This window comes from Sturnira hondurensis, unplaced genomic scaffold (genome assembly GCF_014824575.4).
Source record: "Sturnira hondurensis isolate 20B ecotype Veracruz unplaced genomic scaffold, ASM1482457v3 Scaffold0004136, whole genome shotgun sequence".
Lineage (NCBI taxonomy): Eukaryota > Metazoa > Chordata > Mammalia > Chiroptera > Phyllostomidae > Sturnira > Sturnira hondurensis.
In genome coordinates, this window is record NW_028076767.1 from 9,383,693 (window position 1) to 9,406,102 (window position 22,410).

General features: G+C 39.7%; 1 protein-coding gene across 1 annotated transcript in view; it reads right to left on the reverse strand.

Moving 5' to 3' along the window:
• The window catches only part of CCDC150 (coiled-coil domain containing 150), a 74,821-nt gene extending 52,627 nt beyond the window's left edge, over positions 1-22,194 (reverse strand). Inside the window, exons 1-8 of the mRNA XM_037043717.1 lie at positions 22,005-22,194; positions 15,399-15,562; positions 13,738-13,958; positions 13,442-13,620; positions 10,824-10,892; positions 5,161-5,277; positions 3,308-3,437; positions 409-452 (exon numbers count right to left, since the gene is read on the reverse strand). Of these exons, the coding sequence (XP_036899612.1) occupies positions 409-452; positions 3,308-3,437; positions 5,161-5,277; positions 10,824-10,892; positions 13,442-13,620; positions 13,738-13,958; positions 15,399-15,562; positions 22,005-22,016 (936 nt within the window). The 5' untranslated portion in view covers positions 22,017-22,194. The remainder of the gene's footprint in view (positions 1-408; positions 453-3,307; positions 3,438-5,160; positions 5,278-10,823; positions 10,893-13,441; positions 13,621-13,737; positions 13,959-15,398; positions 15,563-22,004) is intronic.
• Positions 22,195-22,410: the final 216 nt, after the last annotated feature.

Genomic DNA, 22,410 nt, shown 5'->3' on the forward strand with positions numbered 1-22,410 from the left:
AACCATGTTTAAGTACACAGTTCACTTAAGAATATTTAAGTTTATATTTAAGTGTTAAGTTCTGTGGTATTAAGTACATTCACACTGTTGTGCAACCATTACCATCAACAAGTAGTTACTATTTCTAACATTTTTAAAAAAGTTTATAACTAGTTTGCAATAGGCATTAAAAGCAAGTAAGTCTCATTATTTTTTTGCCAATTCACCTTTTCAAACACTAATAACTGCATCAAATAATTTATTGCCTAATACCTGGTTGAGGACAGTTCTGAACATACAACTCACACAACTTTTTAAATAAAGATTTTTTAGGAGAATCAGAAGGACTATAAACTAGCTTCAGGGAGGAAACACTACTCCGTGAAGAGAGGAAAGACCACCTCTGTACTCTCCCACCTCAAAACTCACCTTATTTTCTTCAACCAGCTTGGAAATGAGGTCATCTCTAGAAACTAAAAACAAAAAGTCCACATAACTATGATAATAACAATTTACAACTACATTGAAATCATGTGGTATATTTCCCCTGAGAAGCTCTGATTTTCTTTTTCTTTTTCTTTTTTTTGGTCGGTATTTTGAGGATATAAAGGGAAGGCAAGTATTCCTGTCACATTTTTATAGAAACCACATTAAGGAATTAACAAGAAACTAGTCCAGAGTCATGGGCTACGGTAAATAAGGTCAATTTTATCCATGCACAGATGATAGTGGATCTCTGAGATTGTAAGCCAGAGGGGCACAAAATCAAAAGTCTTGTGTTAGAGAGATCCCTCTAACAGAGGCTCGGTAAAGACAGAGAGATCAGTTTGGTAGCTGTGGCAGTAACCGAAGTGTGAAACAATGAGAGCTGGCCCTATGGCAGTGACAATGGGGCTGCAGAGGACAAAAAGACTCGGGAAGTGACACGCAGGAACAACAGCCGCAACTTGGTGGATGCCCGGTGGGACCAAGACAATAGATGAATCAAGGACCACATCCAGTGCTCAGACCCGGGCAGCAAGGTGGACGCTGCAACCAACCAGGAACACAAGGCAAGAAGCAGGTTTGGGGGACGGAATGAGCAAGGACTATAGTACTTGAAGTTTTCGCCCTGTGTTCTGAGGTATCAGCAAGGCATCCACGTACCGATGCGTAGCTGGCAGTAACGTTACATCTGGACTCAGGAGGATGGTTTCATGTGGAGAAGAAAAGACTTGAAACTACAAAGTATGTATAGTAAAAATAAGACCAAAGAGAGAAACAGGAGTTTGGTGTTGTCCATTAGTAACCAAAGGATGTAAACTTTTCTGAGTAACGCTTTGGCTTCATAGAAAATGCATAAGAACCTATTAGCATTGTTCCACTTAAATATTCTAAAAACAAAAAATGAAAAAGTACATAAAAACTCACTTCTTATGTAGGATCCATGCAGAAAACTTACATTTCTGAATGTCTAAGTCCAAGACTCATTTCAAATAAAGTCTAATTTAAAGTATGTGAAGGATCAAAAAGATAAACTATGAAATCTACTATGAAAAGTCCACTAATCAAAGTAAGAATGATGGAAACTGTTTACCTTACTTGAGAGAACAAATTAATCACTGTAATTAGTGTGTGAGATATGTATATTTATTGCTAATAAACACTAAACACTATAAATAATTATATTTTTAAATTAACTGAAGTAAATATCTAAAGGCATTCTTTTTATTAATCTAGTTAACACTACTATTTATAGAGTAATAAAATTGCAGGCATGTAAAGATTCTGTTATGCAACATCAAGCATGTAGTTGGTATTCAAACAGGCTTCCTTTTCCTCACGTTTGAATTAGTTGTTTTAATCTTCATTTTTAATTGTCTCTCATATTTCTTTACATAATTCAAAAATAAAGCAATATTCCAGTGAGAAAGTCACATTTTAAAAAATCGCTTCCTCAGGAGAACTAATGTGACAGAAAGACCTGTGTTTTAGTCCCGGCTAGTCTCTTTACTGTGGGTCCTTGGATAGAGGTCTTTCCATTCTTCTGAGGAATAGGATGTATTTTATCTTTCTCAGGTTGTTATGAGAGATGATGTGACAGCACCATAAAATATAACATGTTTTGTAGCCATGCAATCATAGGAAGACAGAAAGTTATCTTGGAGTATTATTAGTGAGGATTTCACTGAATAATTTCATTACTCAACAACTATAAGGAAAAAGAGGACTTTCTGCTAAAAGCAATTAAGTCAGTACACTGAATGGATTGCTCTTTGCTGCATATTTTTTATAACTTTCATTTCCCTTTTGCTATTCCCTGCCCCTATTACAGCCTGAGAGCATAGAAGACACACAGGCACGAACACTGGGCTTGGAATGAAAAGATCTACATTCAGGCCTTATTTCACCATTTATCACATCTGTAACTTTGGGAAGTACGAGTAATTTTACATGTTTCGTGAGATCATTATTGTGAAAGCTCTGTGTAAGCTGTGAAGTGCATTTGTACATGAAGCGCTACATTGCCGTAACTCTCTGTGATCTCCACAGCTGAGACTGCCTGAAAACTGCCTTACAATGACACATTAAAATCACTAAGACTATAAGGACTGAGGGGTTGAAAGATGCATGACTCCAAGCCACCTGGGATCAAGCCTAGACTTCCCATTTCCTACCTCCGGCACCTCTAAGGACTCTGTTTACTCATCTGTAAAATGAGAAGGTTGATCTAAGCTATAAGGTACTTTACATCCATTTTTATAATTCCAAGTTAACCAGAATAAACTGGTAACTTGAAGAGTGGTGAGTCTGACATGATAAATGGTTAGAATCAGTAGGTTAGCAAGGATTTCTAGATTTCTAGAAACCAAATGCTCCTAAGTTCACAAACACTTAAATAAACCTGAAAAAATCTAGATAAAGAATAGTTTATACCCTGGCTGGTGTAGCTCAGTGGACTGAGCACAGGCCTGGGAACCAGAGGATCGTGGTTCGATTCCCAGTCAGGGCACATGCCTAGGTTGCAGGCTAGTTCCCTGAAGGCCAACTCCCAGCAGGGGATGCACGAAAGGCAACCATACATTGATGTTTCTCTCCCTTTCTCCTTCCCCTCTAAAGATAAATGAATAAATAAAATCTTTAAAAAAGAACAGTTTATAACTAAAAGGGTCACCAACATTCTCTGCTCTCAGGGCCACAGACAGAAAGAAAATAAGCAGTTTTTTATATTCAGGCCCATGGGAAATACTGTTAACACTGGTTACTTCAAGAATTTGGGATCTTACAGTGTTTCCACAAAATCTCAAACAACCAATAAAAGCATAATTTCTAGCATCTATTTTCATACTTAGATCAGACTGGAGCTTTGAGATAGCAGTCTCCAACTCTCCTTTTTTTTGTTGCTCCTGTACCAGGACTTCTTGGGTGTTCTGTATAGAACTGCGCAGGGCAGTGCAGTTTTGCTGCAAAATCTGCACCTGAAATTGTACAAGAAACATTCCTTTTCTGTAAGGTAAAGATTTCTAGTAAACTACGTTACAGCACATGCGGGAGGCAGACTTTCCAATGTTAACATCGCTAGAGGAAGAAGGGGCGTTCACCCACGCACCGCAGTGAAAGGTCTCAACAGAGGGCAGCGCCCTCCGACAGAACCTGCCGCGCGCTCTCAAGACTGCGGTGTCCAGTCTCAAGGGACTGCTGAGTCCTGAAATGGGGCCAGAGTGAGTGAGAAGCTGAATTTGTAATTTTATTAAACTGTAACTAATTTAAATTTAAATTAGCACGATTTGACTTGTGGCTACCGTGCCGGCAGTACAAGTTGTAAAGAATCACACACAGACAACGGAGAGAGAATGACCGTGCGGGCGAGAGGTGGGCTCAGTGGAGGGCGGCAGAAGGTGAAAAACATTGGGACAACTATAATAGNACACGGCGGTGTCCAGTCTCAAGGGACTGCTGAGTCCTGAAATGTGGCCAGAGTGAGTGAGAAGCTGAATTTGTAATTTTATTAAACTGTAACTAATTTAAATTTAAATTAGCACGATTTGACTTGTGGCTACCGTGCCGGCAGTACAAGTTGTAAAGAATCACACACAGACAACGGAGAGAGAATGACCGTGCGGGCGAGAGGTGGGCTCAGTGGAGGGCGGCAGAAGGTGAAAAAAATTGGGACAACTATAATAGAATGAACAATATAAAATAAAGTAGAAATAATAATAATAACAACAAGACAAATTCCTTAACATCCTTTTTTATAATTCTATCATGAAAAGCAACCATTAAAATAACTGTTAAAATAATGGGTTAAATAATAATTAAGTTAAAATAAAGATTGATTTTTGCCATGTATAATGTGCATTGTTTTTGCCCCAATTTTTGAGGGAAAAATAAGGGTTATGTCATATATGTAATATATAAGGGTATATGATATTATATATAATATAAACTATATATTATATATGAGTATATAATATATATGAGCATTACACATGGGTACAATGATTCTATATCATGGGCATAATAATGGGAATAATAATCCCGTGTATAATGAGCTCAAAAAACGTGGGTGTACATTGTGCATGGGAGTGCATTATACACAGCAAAAAGTGGTAGATAATCCAGTTATAGGTATTAAGATTTGGAATTCCTGATTGCCTTGGTATTTAGAATGGAAAGTGTCCTAACTTACAGTAGATATTTCAAATAACAACTATGGTAAAGAAAATAACATTAAAATAAATAATGAGAATTGAAAACAGCCATGTAACACATCCCTGATTATTTTACTTACTAGTATTCTTTGCTTAAAGTATTAGCTCAGTTTCATCTTTAGTTTCTACCCACATCACATACACATAACATGAGACCAGGGTGATGCCTTCTAAGATCAACCCCTGTAATACAGACTATACAATACAGGGGGATTCACGCCTCAAAAGCCCAAGGCAAATTAACCTCTCTGGTCCTTGCTCTCTCATTCAAAAATTGTCCAACTTAATAACATCATATTCCTTTCTTACTTTGCACTAAAACATTTAAAATTGCAGACAGAATGTTAACAGAAGATTACTAAAAGAAAAATAAATAATTTTTAAAAATCTAGAGGGAACTATTAAAACTATAGGCTTATCATAAATTTATCAGCTTTTCTCTTTCGCTTCCCCTTCCGTAACATAAATCAGAGGAGAAAAATGTCCCTACCTGTTTCCGTTCCTCCTCCACTGTTGACCCCATTTCTTGTATTTTGAGCAGCATAGCTGATCCAGATTTTTCAAGAGAATCCCTCAGGTACTTTTCCTGAGACAGCTGTGTCCTTAGCTACAGAGCAACACAGCAGTTTAACAAAAATCATGGAAAGTTCCCCAGACATGCCCTCTCACCCCCAAACACTCGTCATTAGTTTATCACTATGCAGAAACACGCTTTTGTTTCTCCCTAATGGATAACCGTCTAAGAATACAGAGTCCAATTTGTTTCTCCCTAATGGATAACCGTCTAAGAATACAGAGTCCAATTTGTTTCCCTTGCCCCACCGTGCACAGCTGTTTCCCAAATTGCAGGTCAAGACTCATTAGTAGCAGCACTTGAAAAAGGAAAAACAAAGAGTAATAGGCAAATATCAGCACACACAGCAAGGAACAAGAAGAGCTAAGTGTTGCTTCATGATGTCCATGTGTATGTACATGTGTCTAGTGTTGCAGTGTGAAATATGCCTCACAACGAATTGTCAAAAAGAAGTCTGAAAAGCACTAATATCATACCTTAGTATATGCACTTTCTGTATTTCTTCCTGGCTTTATTAAATCTTCTTTTCCTATATTTCCTTTTTAAATCTTATTTTCCTATATTTTTATTTCCTCATCTACGTATTTTTATCCCATTAATATAAACATACTCTGAAAGCTGTTTCAATTCTGCTTTGAAATTCAAAGGTCTACACAAAGACTGAAGTAATTTAAATAGTAGACAAAACTTACATTCCAGAATTGCAGTGCACTACACCTTATTTTTCTCAATAAATGACAATAAAATGAATCAGAGACAAAAGGAGGAGTCTCTTCTACCATGAGGTAAGGAGATCTTATTCCAGCTGAAAATGGAAACTGCACAATGTTATTCCTTTTATGAAGTCATGTTAAGGCTCAAAGAGGAAATTCTATTTTTAAGACTCCAATGAAGATGCAACAGGACATTTAACTTTATGTGTTTTCTATGTGAATGATATATAATGTTTTAAAAGTTTTTAAAAAGTTAAAAGACATGATAAATGTGTTGGCATGGAACTGTTATAAGACAGCCCTTTTTGGAAACATCTATATTAATCATAACTCCTAATATAGAACATGTATGTTTTTCCAGTTTCTATTTTATTCTAAATATTGTCTGGAAGAACATGCTTTTGAATAAATATTTTACTTCAGTTATGACTATTTCCTTAGGATAAATTCCTACAAGAAAAATCACTAGGTTAAAGGTATAAATAATTTTAAAACTTTTGATATAATTTTCCTTCCAATTTTAGCCTATTAGTAATGGTTGAATAACACCCACTGGCACTATGTATTATCATTTTCTTAAAGTCTGATAAGCTAATAAAAAATCACATTTTAACACTTTTTCATTTCTTTGGTATCTAGTGAGATTAATAGTTTCTAATATGGCATTAGCTCTTCACATATTTTCTGACATTTTATTGTTTGCCCATTGTTTTTTTGGTTTGTTTTTTTTGTCAACTTAGAATTCTTTAAAATGGAAGATATATAACTCTGTCTAGTTTTATTATATTAGTTTTGGTTTTATGCCTTCTTTTACATGTAGAAATATTTATTAATCCTTATATGGACAAATCTATTTATGTTTTGAGAATTCTCTTCCTTCTTTACAAGTTTAGAAATTCCACCCTCACCCAATGATCACTTAAATATTGCAATCTTAATTTAAGAATTAGCCACAGTTTTAGGCTCTATTTTATAATCATCTGATACTAAAACTATCAGGTTTTAGTTACTTTATAGTATAGATTAGCTCAATATGCTTTCCTAAGTTCTGAATCAAATTATGTAGTATCATTTCCTTAAAAATGGTAGAGCACTTAAAAATGGCAATCACCAAGAATCTTTTATTTAAATCAAATTTTTTCTTTTACTGATTCTAGAGAGAGGGGAGGGGAGGGAGAAAGAGAGGAAGAGGAACATCAATTGGTTGCCTCCTGCATGCACGCTGACTGGGGACCAAACCTGCATCCCACAAGTGTGCCCTGACCAGGAATCAAACCCACGACCTTTCAGTTTCCGTGACAATGCCACACGGGTCAGGGCATCATCAGTCTTTTAAACAAATGGTATGGGAACAAACACAAAGACTGTAATATATCCAAAACTAATATAACAGATAGACCTCACATCTTTCCCAAAAATTATTTCAAAATGTATCAAAGACCTAAATGAAAAATGCAAAGCTATAAAACATCTAAAAGATAAAACAGAAGAAAAATTGGGGGGACTTTGGGTTTAGTGATGACTTTTTAGATGTTGGGATGGCCAAAGAGTTATTTTTTCTTTTCCGTAAGATGGCTCTAGTAGCACTTAGTTATCTTTAACTTCCTTTGAAACAATTTTGTTGGACTGCATTGTGGCAGCTGTCATTTCAATACGCATTACAAAAAACTTTCAAAATTGGTGAACTTTTATGAAGCTATTTTAATATTGAAAATGGCATAAAATATGCAACATTTTCAGTATATTATGCTTTATTATTTCAAGAAAGGTAAAAACAAACTGAAATACAAAAAAAGATCTGTGTAGTGTATGGAGAAGGCACTGTCACTGATCAAATGTGTCAAACGTGGTTTGCAAAGTTTGGTGCTGGAGATTTCTTGCTGGATGATGCTCCATGGTTGGATGGACCAGCTGAAGTTGACAGTCATCAAATTGAGACGTTAATTGAGAACAATCAACATTATACCATGCAGGAGATTGCCAGCATACTCAAAATATCCAAATCAATAAAGTTGTTGTTGACAATGAAAAATGTGTCCCCTATTTTACAGAAAAAACTAAGTGGACTTTTTGGCCAACCCAGTACAACACCGTAAGTACATTCCTTGAAAGACAAAATAGTTAAGCTGGCTGGACTTTATTAAAATCAAAAGCTTCTGTTCTGCAAAAGACACTGTTAAAAGAATGCAACCATCAGCTGAGGACTTTAAAAAAATCTATAAAACATTTATTTAATAAAGAACTGTAATCCGAAACATACAAAGAACTCTTAAAACTCAACATAAAACAATCCAGTTACAAAGTGAAAGACCTAACAGATACCTCGTCAAATAAGATACAAAAATGACAAATAAGCTTATAAAAGATGGTCAATATCATGTAGCTAGGGAATTAAAAGTTAAAATAAGATACCATTATACACCTATCAGAATGGCAACAATTCAAAACACTGACAACACAAAACGCCGCTGAGGACGTGGACGACAGGAACTCATTTATTGTGGGTTTGAATGCAGAGTAACACAGCCATTTGTAAAGCAGGTTGGCAGCTTCTTACAAAGCTAAACCTAAGTTTACCATAGGATCCAGCAACTGTGCTCCTAGGTATCTATCCAAATGAGTTGAAAACATGTCCAAACAATTGCTGAACTCAGAAGCAACCAAGATATTCTTCAATAGGTGAGGGTAAACAAACTATGGTATAGTCATGCAAGAGAATATTGTTTAGCAATAAAATGAGTTCTCAAACCATGAAAAGACATGGAGGAACTTTAAATGCATATGCTAAGTGGAAGAAGCCAGTCCAAAAAGGTTACACACTGTGATTCCAACTGTAAGAAAATGGCGGGGACAGTGAAAAGACCAGTGGTTGCCAGGGGCTCGGGAGACGGACCGAGGAATGGACACATGGGGCACGTTTGGGGCAGTGAAACTATTCTGTATGAATCTGCAGGGAGCAAAGAGTGAAGCTTAATATAAACTACAGATTTTACTTAGTTATGATGTATCAGTACTGGTTCATCAGATGTAACAAATGTGCCACAGAACGCAATGTTAACAACACAGGGATGGGGAGAAAGGACTTACTGGAGCTGTTTTCTGTTCAATTTTTCTATAAATTTAAAACATCTCTCAAAAAAGTCTATTAAAATATTTACAAAAATTTCAAATATGCTAAGCTTAATACACCCATGAACAAGCATGCTTTTATCAGTAATTAAAGACAGAGTACATAAGAAAATTTTCCAGATAGCCACACTTAGCACCTTAAACATTAAAATTCATAATTTGAAAAATAATTTGGCATGAGAATTTTCCTAAAGAGTATATCTACTTCTCTGGGTTGTATAATAGAATATCTTAAGTATAATTGGACCTTTTTAATCTGGACTAACATCAATTATTATTCTGTCAGGGAATATTGAGGGTTTTTTTAGGCTGCTGTGAGTATACTGAGTTAGTAATTCTTCTGACTCTATTTTCAGCTTTAAATTTTTAGTCTAACAACTTTGGCAGACACTTACTTCACAATTCCCAATGTGTTTCCCACCAAAACTTTGGCTGAAATGAAGTTTCACAGTAAAATGGGATAAGCAGGCTTATTAAACACAACTTTAGTTTTAAAGGTCTTCGTATGAATGTGCCCACTTAACCCTAGTATATAGACAGCCGCAAGAATTTTGTGGTTAACATTTCCCTGCAGGCTCAGGCAGCATATATATTTTTTTAATTTCTGGTTTTATGGTCATACTGAGGCAAAAGGAAGTCTTATGCCAATTAAGGGCAGGCACTTTCACTTAAATTCCATGTGACATATTTAAAAAATCTTCCTACTACACAGTCATATATTTTCTTCTTCAAAGGTTTCTGTTCATTCTATTCTCTTTACTTCCTCTTTGCAATTCTCTAATGGGGTGCAGCAAGTCCCCACGCCCGCCCCCCCGCCCCAGTCGGGTTGGGGGATGAGAGTCATGGAAGGGGGCCATTGAGTTACTTTGCATATCAGACTAGTCTTCCAGCCTGAGTGGAGCCAGAAAGGTGTGTATGACTTTAACCCATGATATAACGGGGAGGCAGCTCCCCCTTTCCACCTGCACAGGAGTTTGGAGATGGTTCGCTTGGTGCTGCGGGGCCATGCCTGCCTGGACTAATTATGGCAGCCAAGAAAGGCAGAAAATACGGGAGTGCTGGCAAGCGGAGCTGATTGTGGGAGGAGTTGGAAAAGGGGTTATGGAGGAGGTTGCAGGCTGGGATTTAAACTAAAGGCGGGTGGCCAGGAGGGAAGAGAGACACTGAGAGACCCTGCAGGAAGGAAAGGGGTAAAAGGACTCTGGCTGGTGGGCCATGAGGAGGTGCCACATGGTTTTTGAATTGAGAACTGGAGATCACAGTGACACAGCTGATGGTGCTGGGGGTTGTGAGAGACCTGCCCAGCCCAGCACGGATTACTAGGAGGAATTGGGAGTTTAGATGAGCTATGGACTTCTATTTCTTTTCCTAAAATATGGTACCTCTGACTGGCCAGACTGGGCAAAAGGGGGAAGACAAGACTGTGTGTGTTTGTGGGTGTTTTAAAGGGGCTTTGGGATTTTAAGGGCAACATTCTGCCATTACTCTAAACCTGTCTTTTGAGTAAGTAGTTCCTCTTCACCAAACTCTGGCATTGAGAGCCACAATTCCTAACACCTGACAGTGGGCAAGACGAACTATAGTACAGAGAAACCCCAGGAGAGGGGCTTGTTTTGCTCCTAGTATCTGGGCTTCCCAACAGCTTCCTTTGACAGTCCCCGGCACACCCTCTCCCCACTGGTCTATTCTGTAACAATTCCAATGTCCCCTGCAGCCTCCAGCATCTTTTTATCTTACCTCCTGAATTTTAAGGTTCATTTTACGTTTTGTGGCCTTCAGTTCCTCTTCAATGAGGGCTGCATTCTTCTAAAAGTACAAGAAAAGGTTCTAAACAATCTGAAATGATAGGGAGTAATTGTCTATCTAGACCTTTTTCTCGCAACCTATAACTGTTCTGAATAGTTATACTTATTGTGATTCTGAGGCCATTATGTATTTCAATAAGATATTTTATTGATTTATTTTAAAATCCTCACCTGAGGATATACTTAATGATTTTTAGAGAAATAGCCATGGTTAGCCTCCCATCCCTGCCATAACTGGGGATTGAACGTGCAACAACCTAGGTATGTGCCCTGACTAGGAATCAAACCCACAACCTTGTGGTGTACAGGATGATGATCCAACCAACTGAGCCACCCGTCCAGGGCTACAATGAGACACTTAGAAGATGTTTTGTTACTTTTGTAACAGGTATGGAATGAGGTCCAGAACTTGGGGTGCGGGCTGAGAAGCCCCCAAATCTCCACTAATATGGCTGGGGGAAGTGGAAGTGGAACAGGGCCACTGAGTTCCTTTGCATACCTAAAGAACTTGGCCCGTGTTTTAGTACTGCTAACAGCTGGCTTGGAGCCAGGGAGATAGGTGGCTAACTCTAACTCCAACCTGCGCTGCAGCCAGGAGGCACTTCCCCCAGTCACAGGGCCAGGCCAGCCCACACTGACAATGGCAGCTGAGAACGGCAGAAGAAACCAGAGTACTGGCAGTGTGACCCAGTGTGGGAGGAGTTGGAAATGGGGTCATGGAGGAAGATCTGTGCTGGGATTTAAACTCCAGCTCGAGGCAGCCATGCTGTCATGGCCATGTGATTTGAAAGGATGCAGGACCCTCACTGGCCCACCATGAGGAGGGGTCATGCGATTTTGGATTAACAGCAGGTGCCTAGATGAACACGGACGACTGGGAGAAGCCCGTGGGAATCTGTTCAGCTGAACTGTGGACTTCTATTCCTTTTTCTGAGACACAGTACACTGGACTGGCCTGGTTTGGCAAGGGGAGGCAGGACTGTGTATGTGTATGGGTGTTTAGTTTTCAGAGACTTTGGAACTTAAAAACAAATTCCGCCCTTATTTTGAACCTGTATAACTTTTGAATAAACAGTCCCTATCCTTTTCATAAGATGCTGGTGTCAGGAGTCATGGGTTTTTTCCCAGCAGTGGGCAACAGAATCCCTCTGGGTTCTGTTGTACTTTGATTGATGACTCCTATCATTTTTCCTTTTAGACAGCAAAAAGGAATTAGTCACATTAAATTCTTATATAAAATTCAATAATCAGAGAAGAGCCTGGTAATTGATAGAAAGATTTTTCTTACAGGACATATATTTCTATTTTTTTAAGTACTGTATTTCTTCTAGGCTCAAAGCTGATTCATGCTTAGGACTTAAGGATGAAAAACACAGCTTTCGCTATTATTATTTTACATTATTAATGGTAGCACATATGTAAAAACCTCAGAAGTAGTGTTTGTCTTCTTTCCTACCTTCAGCCCCTATCCAGTCCCATAATTTAGCATATCTATCTTCACGGAACATAGATATGTTCCTCTTTCTTTTTAAAATGCCACAACCCCAAGTCAGATCTAATAAGGCTCGAGCCTCAAATAACAGTGGATTCCTTATTCTTCTCCCTGCCTCCAATTTCTTCTCGTATTGACTTTCCTATATAATTCTGCTGCATTAGTTTTCCTGTTTCATTACGCCACTGCCTTATCAAAAACTTTAATCACCTCCCATAGAATCAGGCCCAACTACTCATTCTTGACTTTGAGGTCCTCTATTATGTGATCCTCAGCTAATTTCCAACTTCTTTCCCACAAACAAATGCACTACCCCCTACCTGCACCCAGTGGAAAGATCTAGGCTCAAACCGGAGATATGGGAAGAAGACGGGGAAGTGTGGCCTTGGAGAAGGGACTTCTCTCTGGACCCTGGCACTCATTACCAATGTGGGACAATGTGGGTCTCCTCCATCAGGAGGCTTTACAAAGATGAAACAAAATAACATGCTGAACATCTATTATACCGCCTGGCTCACGGCAGGAAAACAAAATTGTTAGCTTGTTTTCCTAGTCTATTCTTTGCGGCCTGTGTGTGCAACTTGACATTTCCTTACCTCAATACTTTGTCTTCTAAAGGGCCAGCTCCAATCTTTCTTACAGCCTACTCTGATCTATTGTAGATAGGGTATGCACAGCCTCTCAAACCCACCCACACCCGAAACACTCTGTACTATTCACTTACTGCCCTATACTTGTCTGTTAACATCTTCTATGCCTTTATTTTTCTGTTTTGTTTTCCATGCTATGCCTGGTTCTCCCAGGTGGCATAGAAGCTCCTAAACAGCACAGACTACCTCCCACCTCTGGACCCTCAGCCACGTGTACAGGGGAAAGGCTCTATAAATACTCAATTACTGATGGCACACATCATTTATGTGGTCCATGTGGATAAATTTCAGATGTTAAGAACACTCACATCAATGTCACCTGTTTTTAAAAGTTAGTTTTATGGGTCCATTGCCTCCTCCCGCTAACACATAACAGTGAGTTTGCATTTCACAACTCTAGACTCAAACCTTTGTCTCTGAGGCAATCTCCAGGGTGGTGGTCAACCTTTGCACCTCATCCTGTGCCTTGTCTTCTTCCTCTTTTATGTCTCTGAGTTGCTGGCGCAAATTCATCACTTCACGATGCAAAAGCTTCAGGTCCTTGGAATGCTCCTCCTGTATCGTATTCAGTCGGTCCTTCAGAAAAGCTACCGGACAGCACAGGAGGGTCACAGAGCAGTTGAAAGGTCAAGAAAGAAAAGAGTCATAAACTCATCAAGCACTCATAAATGACCAAATTTCTGATGATTCGCTTCTCTCTATACCTGTTTTCTGTGGATTCAAATCCTTTTCAGTTTGCAGACTAAAGATATTTAACTTCAAGGACTGGATGAGGTTCTCTAGATGGCACATTCGATTTATCAGAAACTCACAGTTCTTCCATAAAATATCTTTTTTTCCTGAACAAATTACTTCATCTTGGACAGGACCAGTGATATTCTGTTTCACAGGGGCTGGTAAACATTCTGGAGTTTCAAAATGGTCTCTGGACAAAGATCCCAATATAACAACATTAGGCAATGCAATGGGTACTACTGGAACCTCAACCATTGAGTCAATGTGACATTTCTAAGAGTAAAAATTACACATCTTAGTTAACAAGCAACTGTTAGCCCCTCCAAATTTAAATATAGAGAGTACTATTAGGTAAAAAGGATGGGACCAATGTGGGATGGGCAAAGATCACTGACTATTTAATGCTTGTTTATTTTAATCTGAATTTCTCACAAACATTTTTGTTGTAAAGACAAGTGATACATAAAACATGTTAAATTCTAATTTTATAATGCTCAACTAAGAATTAAAGTTAGCATGGAGACAATATATTCATGTTTTTAAAAAAATATTTAAATAAGGTCATAATAAGCGTTCCTATTTTGTTCCAATATACTCAACATTTGTACAAATTTACTCTTTAACTGCTGAAGAGTTCTTTATTCTATAGGTGCTATAATACCAACTATAGTAATTTTAGGTCTTTGTGAGAGACACTCAGGAAATAGAGAGACATACCTCAGATTTATTGCAGGTTCGGTTCTAGACCACAATGATAAAGTGAGTAGTTCAATAAAGTGAGCTGTAATCTTTTTGCTGGTGGAGGGTCTTGCCTTCAATTTGTAAAAAATGCAATATTTATTCAATAAATATTGAAGTGCAATAAAATGCAATTAAATGAGGTATGCCTGCATGTAATTTTAAAGAAAATCACACCAGTAAACTTGATTATTGGCTGATATGTACCCACATTTCTTAGGCCATTGATAAAATGTGATAATCCAATTTTTAATAATAGCAGCACAAGGAAAAAAGGCAATTCTTTTTTGAGTACTTCCTTCTAAATTATGAAATTTTTTTAAGACTTAAAATGTCTTAATTTACAATAAATCTGGGAAAAGAAAATGAAGACCACATGTAATGGCATGAATCAAGTTTAGATGTTCACCTTAACAAATAAGTCTATTTTTATTTAAAAAATAAGAACCAAAATTTTTCCTAATTACACAAAAAATTAATTTGTTTTTAATCAGGAGTTGAAGGTAAATAGAGTCTCAAAGAATGTGCACCTGATTAACAGTTCAAATACCTGTTGAAGGGAAAAGTGGTAGTAGCTCTATCACAGGATGACAACTGTTCATCTTGCAAATATTTCCTAATTACTGTGTTTTTCAGACTCTAAAACCTAGGTGCGTCTGGAGTGTGCACCATAAGACGCACCTAGGTTTTAGAGGAGGAAAACAGGAAAAAAAATTTTGAAGCACAAAATGTTATAGAAAAAGCGTGTCTTATAGTACGAAAAATATGGTAATGTTCAAATGGAAACTGTTATTTTTCAATTCTTTTTAAATACCTAGTTCACTCCTTTTTAATAATTAGTGAAGCAAATTTCTCCAACCTACAGAGGGCTAGTTTATTTTTCACTTGTTACCTTTTTTCACCAAAGTCCAACATTATTAGGTCATCCCTCAACGAACTGGTCTGTTCCTCAACTATCCTCATCCTTTGCTTAAGTGCCGTGAATGTGTCAGAAGCTGTAGCATTGGTGTAAGTTGGAAAGAGGACCGGTCTGGATTCTGAAGTTTCCCAATGCACCTGAGATTAAAGTCAGAATGTGAGTGCAGGAGATCCCATTAGTTTTCAAAATAGCCACCGGCCCTTCCTGTGGCAGCACTTGCATCCCTGTCCCGCTGAGCTCAGGTGGTCACGTTTTTGCCTGTTAAATGTGGGTAGGAGCGTTAAGAGCCACCTTGTCACTCACCACCTCTTCTTCCCCTCTGCATGAGAGGAGCAACATCCCACATAGGGCCTGGCGCATCTGCCAAGATCCCAGAGTAAAGATGACATGAAGTGGAACCATGACCCATCATGACACCCACTGTGACTGAGCAATAAACTTATAGTGTTATAGGTCACTGAGACTGTTCAGTAGTTTGTTATTGCATTACAATCTAGTCTATCTTATCTGCTACTTTTAGACATACATTAGGACTTATGATTTAGCTAAGGGAGTATTTACCTCTGTCATTACCAGACATTTTCATTTTAACATACTCCCAATACAGCCTTTCTGAAAAAAAAAATCAATACTTGGACCTCTGAGCAGTTGTCATAAGATAGATTTATCAACTGCACTGAAGCAGTGCTTTTAAAAAATAATTTGTAAACTTATCTTCACAGCAAAGACTGCTACACCTGTTGACATCAAATTTCCCAACTTTTCCCCCAAAGTTAACTATGAAAGTAAATGGGAGTAGTAAGACCATTCTTTCAGCTATCAGGAGTAGTGTATAAGCAATCCCACCATGTGAATGTATCGTGCACCCACCCTTCAATGACAAGGTTGTTGGGGGAAATGTAAGGGTATCTTCCTGCAACTCCATCCTGCACAGACACTTCTACACTCACCAGACTGTATCCTTAGCCATCATTAGCACCAGCATTCCTACAGGGATGTTCGCACAAAGGTCCCACTTGGGACATCAGTAGCACACTCTCCTCCCCTGCTTGCCGAGCAATCGTACATCTCCCCTCCCCTTACCTCCCAGGCAGTAGAAGTGGGGATAACCTCTGGCCCAAGTCACTGAAGGGGGTTCCCAGGACCCGCAGCGGAATTAAAGAAGTCTGAAAACTGATGGCAGGATTTAAGGGGGCGAGAAGCATGATGGGGAGCTGTACTCGTAAAAAGGCTGAGCTTCTGGCCAACATAACCCTGCTACGACCACTGAGGGCATTGCTTTATTCTGACACAGCCCTCCAAGCATCTTCTGTCTTCCCACCACAGGTCTCAGAGAACGGCCCTCGTATTTCTCTTTTTACTTTTTTAAACCTTCACTGAGGAATAACTGATAAATAAAATCATATATATGAAAAGTGTGCAACATGATGATTTGATATGTGTACGTTATATAGAATGGTACGTATAGAATGATATGTTATACGTTATCAAAATAACCAACACATCCATCACCCCACATGCTTAACATAGTTAACTTGAGTGTGTGTAGTAAGAACACTTAATATCTACTCTCAGCAACATTTGAGTACATAATACCACGTTATTATCTATAGTCATCATGCGGTACCTTAGACCCTCAGAACTTATTTGAAAAGGCAACCTACGGAATGGGAGAAAATATTCACAAGCCATGTATCTGATAAGAAATTAATATCTAAAATATACAAAGAATGGACACAACTCAACAACAAAAAATCCGATTTAAAAATGAGCAACAACTATGAACAGATACTTTTCCAGAGACATATAACTAATGAAAAGTATGTGAAAAGGTGCTCAACATCACAAATCAGGGAAATGAAATCAAACCACAATTATTAAAAACACACACACACAATGAGATGTCATCTCATACCTTTTAGGATGACTATCATCAAAAAGAAAGAGATCTCGAATGTTGGTAAGGATGTGGCGAAAAGGGAGCCCTTACACACTGTCGGTGGAAAAGTAAACTGGCGCAATCACCATGGAAAACGGTATGGAGGTTCCTCAAAAAGTTAAAAATGGAACTACTGTATGATTCAGCAATTCTGCTTCCGGGTGTATGTCCAAAGGAACTGAAACCAGTGTCTTGAACAGACATCTGCAGATCCACAACCACTGCAGCATTATTTACAATAGTTAAGATATGGGAACAACCTACATGTCCTTCAAAAGATGAATGAATAGATAAAGAAGATGTACATACATACAACGGAATGTTACTTGGCACAAGAAATTCTGCTATTTGCAACAACATGGGTGAATCTGGATGTCATTATGCTAAGTGAAATAAGCCAGACAGAGGAAGAAAAATATTTTATGGGGTAACCTTTTTATGTGCAATCTAAACAAACACATCTGATTTAACAGAACCTGAGAATTGTGATGACAGTGGCTGGGGGAGGGGAAAATAGGATAATGTAGACCAAAGGGTACCAATTTCTTTTAACTCTTATTTTAGGGGTTCTGACCAGAATTTCTCTCTTCCGAGTTCCTCTACAAGAAACAGTACCTTTCTGACACACATAAATCTTTTTGAATTCTTTAAGAGATTTTCTGCCAACAATCAGCTTAAGGACATGGGATGAAGAAGCTCTCCTATTAACTTCCTTTCATGTTTCTACCTGTTTCTGAAGGGGAAGACAAAGGCTATATGTAGACAGTGAGTCTCTGGATATACAAAGATTTGAATTATGATTCATCTACATTTCTGCAAAAAGCCAGATCTGGAGGCTCCTCCTTCTGTTACCACCTGGGGCAAGACAGTGTTCCTCAGGTAACAGAAGGAAGAGCCTCTAGACCCTTCCCAGGGCTTTATCTGCTGCACAGAAACTAGGGCCAGGGTTAGGGAGCCACCAACCGTGAGGGCTGGGAGAGAATGGAGGAGTAACAATGCAGAAACACCATGCGGGTTTACCCACCATTCTATTTTCCGTCACCTGCTGTCTGGCTACTACTAACCTGAAAATAAACCAGGCCTGGGGTGGGGAGAAAAAGTATGGAAAAAGAATTTAATGGTGTTTGTGGCAGACATAGTTGGCTCCTTTGTCTTCTAAGTGATGATGAAAAGTACACGTCCCCAGCCTCCCTTGTAGCTAGCACACCCATGAGACCTTAGGCAGAAGTTTGCAAGGAGCTTCTGGGCAAACTTGTTTTTCTGATAAAAAAAGACAGGCATTATGGCACCTGCCCTTCCTTTCCCTCAGGATGCTCAGAACGCTGAGAGCTTTTTCAGTCAGTCATGTAGTGCCTCCCTCTTAATGTAAACAGAGCCACAGATCACCAGTGTCTGAGAAACACAGGAAATGGCCAGAGAAGCTCAGATTAATCTGACATTTCCTCCAAACTCTGCTTATATGAGAAAAATAGACTTTTATTTTTAGTTTTAGTCCTTTTTTCCCCTATTGTTTGCAACAAACGCATTCCAGACTGACAGTAGTCACAGGCAGTAGTTGGTGGAGAAATGAGGAGACAAAGGACAAGCAGAGTCACAGTGGGAGGGGACGTGTTAGGCCTAGGTGGCCAGTTACATTACAAAGGACTGCCTACTCAGAAGCCAAGCACAGAATTCTAATGCAAATACAGCAAAAGTCTATTTTTCCCCCTAAAAATACAAGATTTTAGAAAGGAAATGGAATACAAACTCTCCACATGTATTTAATGAGGTGCAGACTGCCACCTAATATTTTCGTGAAAATATTTTCATGTAATTGTTGAAATATCACAGTTTTGCTGATATTTCCCCAAGGTACTTAAGATATGCATAAAATACCTACATTTACTTAAAGGGGGTGTACACATTTGACCTGAAAAACAACTCAAATTGCTTTGTTTGCTTAAAAAAGAAAAAATATATATCTGGGTAAGAATTAGATTTTCATCATCATTCACACCCCCCTGAACCTGATCCACACTGGAGCTTCTTGGGCTTCCAGAGAGAAAAAATACTCTCAAACAAGAAGGAAGAACAAACTTGGCCCCCAGCTCTAAAGGGGAGAAGGTTTGTAGAAAATTCACCCGAAGGAAGGGTGAGAGAAGATTCAGCTCAAGGTACCTGGGACAGACTGATGGTGGGCGGGGGATGAAGCTTTTGAGTGAAATACATGGTGCAGTCTTGAACCTGCATTCTGATGCTTGACAGTAACAATAATACAAATTCTAAAGCATAAAATTTTATGTTTAGAAAAGTTCATTCACAACTAATTTCAAAAATATATCATTATCCAATGAATACAATCCTTTTTTACATTTAGGGAGCGTATTTCCAATGACCGCCTAAGTAAGTTACCTCACTGAGGGCATAGTACAAGCCTAATATCATTTAATACCAGGAAAAGCCAGGTGACTTTAGAAAGGGAATACTTGCTTCTGTGGACAGGCTCCATTCCTTTACCTGACAACAGTTACAACTATGTGCTATTGGCACCAAAATAACAGGCCAGACACGCAATGTTGTGTATCACAACCACTGGAAAACAACTTGGTCATTGGCTTGTCCTCATTCACTCACACATCTAATAAACATTTCCTGAATGCCTACCACAAGCCAGATACTCTTACAGGCATTGGGGAGTACAGCAATGAACTAAACAGACAAAACTCCTTGCCATCATGGAGCTTCTTTTCCGGCTAAGAAATATAGACATTAAGTAAAATGCATAATTTGTTCCTTGGCGATAAGTGTAGTGGAGAAAAAGAAGGAAAGAGGATGGGATGGAGACTGTGGTGCGAGCTTCCATTTTAACAGTGCGGTCGTTGAAAGAGCCACTGAGATGATATTTGAGCAAAGATCTGTGAAGAAGGTGCTGGAGTGAGCCATGTGGATAGCTGGGGACAGAGATCCAGAAAGAGCAAACAGTAAATGCAAAGACCTGAAGTCAGAATGCCCATGGGTCCGAAAAGAGAAAGGTTGTCAGCCTGGCTGGAGAGGAACAAGTGAAGGAGAGAACAGTGGGAGGTGGGGTCAAAGGGTAATAGTGGGACCAGATCACAAACAGCCTTACAGGCCATTATAAAAGTTTGGGTTTAATGCTCAGTGACTCTCAGAGCCACTGGAGGACTTAGAGCTGAGGAGTGCTGTGATCCAGCTTATCTTTTTTAAAAAAATATTTTTTAAAGATATTTATTTATTTATCTTTAGAGGGAAAGGAGAGAGGGAGAGAACCATCAATGTGTGGTTGCCTTTCATGCGTCCCCTGCTGGGAACTGGCCTGCAGGGAACCAGCCTGCAACCCAGGCATGTGCCCTGACTGGGAATGGAACTGTGATCCTCTGGTTCGCAGGCCTGTGCTCAATCCACTGAGCTACACCAGCCAGGGCGCCCACCTTACCTTTTAATGGGATCACTCTGGCTACCCCCTGGGATGGTAGGTCAACAGCAGAAGTAGGAGGACCAGTTGGGCAGCTACCATAATAATAAAGGCAGGAGATGCCATTGGCTAGGACCAGGGTGATAGCAATGGAATAGTGAGAAGTGGTCAGAGAAGTGGTCATAGTGTAAAGATAGATTTTGCTGATGGATTAGCGAGGCAATATGAAAGGAAGCATTTAGAAAGACGGTGTTGCCATTAATTGAGACAATGGAAGCCTATTAAGAACTAGTTTTAGAGGGAAGATCAAGAGTTTTGGTGGGGGTGGGTGGGCTGGGATGGGAGTAAAAGACAGAAAACTGTACTTGAACAATAATTAAATAAATAAAAAACCCCGAGTTGTTTTGGACATATTAAAACAGGAAAGATGCCCAGTAAGATTGAACTTGTAGTTCTGAATTTCCAGGAACTAGTGCAACCTGTAGATACAAGTTTTGAAGCTGTCAATACATACGTGGCTTATAAAGCTACGAGGCTGGATACCAGAGAACAGAAAGGCTTCAGGGACCTAGGCCTGGGTGCTCCGAGACTGATAAATCAAGGACATGAGGAGTGTGTGGGTGTTCAACCCACACTAATGTGAGCTTCTTCAAAGTAGGGTCACACTTTTAATCCTTTTCTGTCTTCAGACCCTAGGGATTCTGTGGGTGGCTACAAACAGGCGTAATTCAAAAAAATTTTAAGAAATGTCTATCCTGTTCTAGCCCAAGTGCCAGGTAACGGGGGAAATAGCAGTAAACGAATGTGAATTTCTAACACCCGCATTCTAATAAACAGGCCAGGGAGGATAACAGGCGGCCGAAATCTAAACTCATTAACATCGAAATGGCTTTCGCAGGAACCTATGACCTCCAACCTAACATATAAATAAAGAACAGGGGAGGCGGTGGTGGTGCTTATCTGGAGGCTGTCCTTGGTGCTACTCTTTCCCCGCCTTCCGTTAGAGCCAGACGAACACAAAAACTTTGCTCCTAAACGGTTTCACCGCGATCCAGTGCAAAAATGCCTTAAATCAGGGTCCTGAGGTCCAGAGAGCGAGACTAAACTCCGCCAGGGAGGGGAAAGGACTGCAGGGAGGGGTGTGGGTGGCCTTTTCTGAGCCGCTGACTCCCCCATGGGCCTCGCACCTCCACTCCCGGCTCACCCTCCCGGAGCCCAGCAGCCTCACCCCACTGTCCATCTGTCCGCCTGTGGCTCTGACCGGCAGCAGGAGAGCCGGTTTCCATAGAACTAAAAGACCACTTTAAACCAACCCGCTCCCTGGCGCCGTAGCTCCCCCAGACAGGCGCTCCCGTAGCAGAGCATGCCGGGAATTGCAGTTTTCCCGGCCCAGGAGGGCCCTCCGCCCGGGGCGGGATCCAGACCGGAATCCCGCGACGCGCCCGGAAAGCGCCGCCCCGCGTCCGGAATGACGACAGGGCTCCATTGTGCGTGAGCGGGGCACGCCGGGATATGTAGTTTCCTCTCAGTCAACCTCCCGCAGGTCCTGGTCCGCTTTTGCAGTTACGGGTCTCCTCCCTCTGATCGTGCGGGGTTCGGGTAATTTGGCAAACACTCTCGCTGAGGCAGGCGAG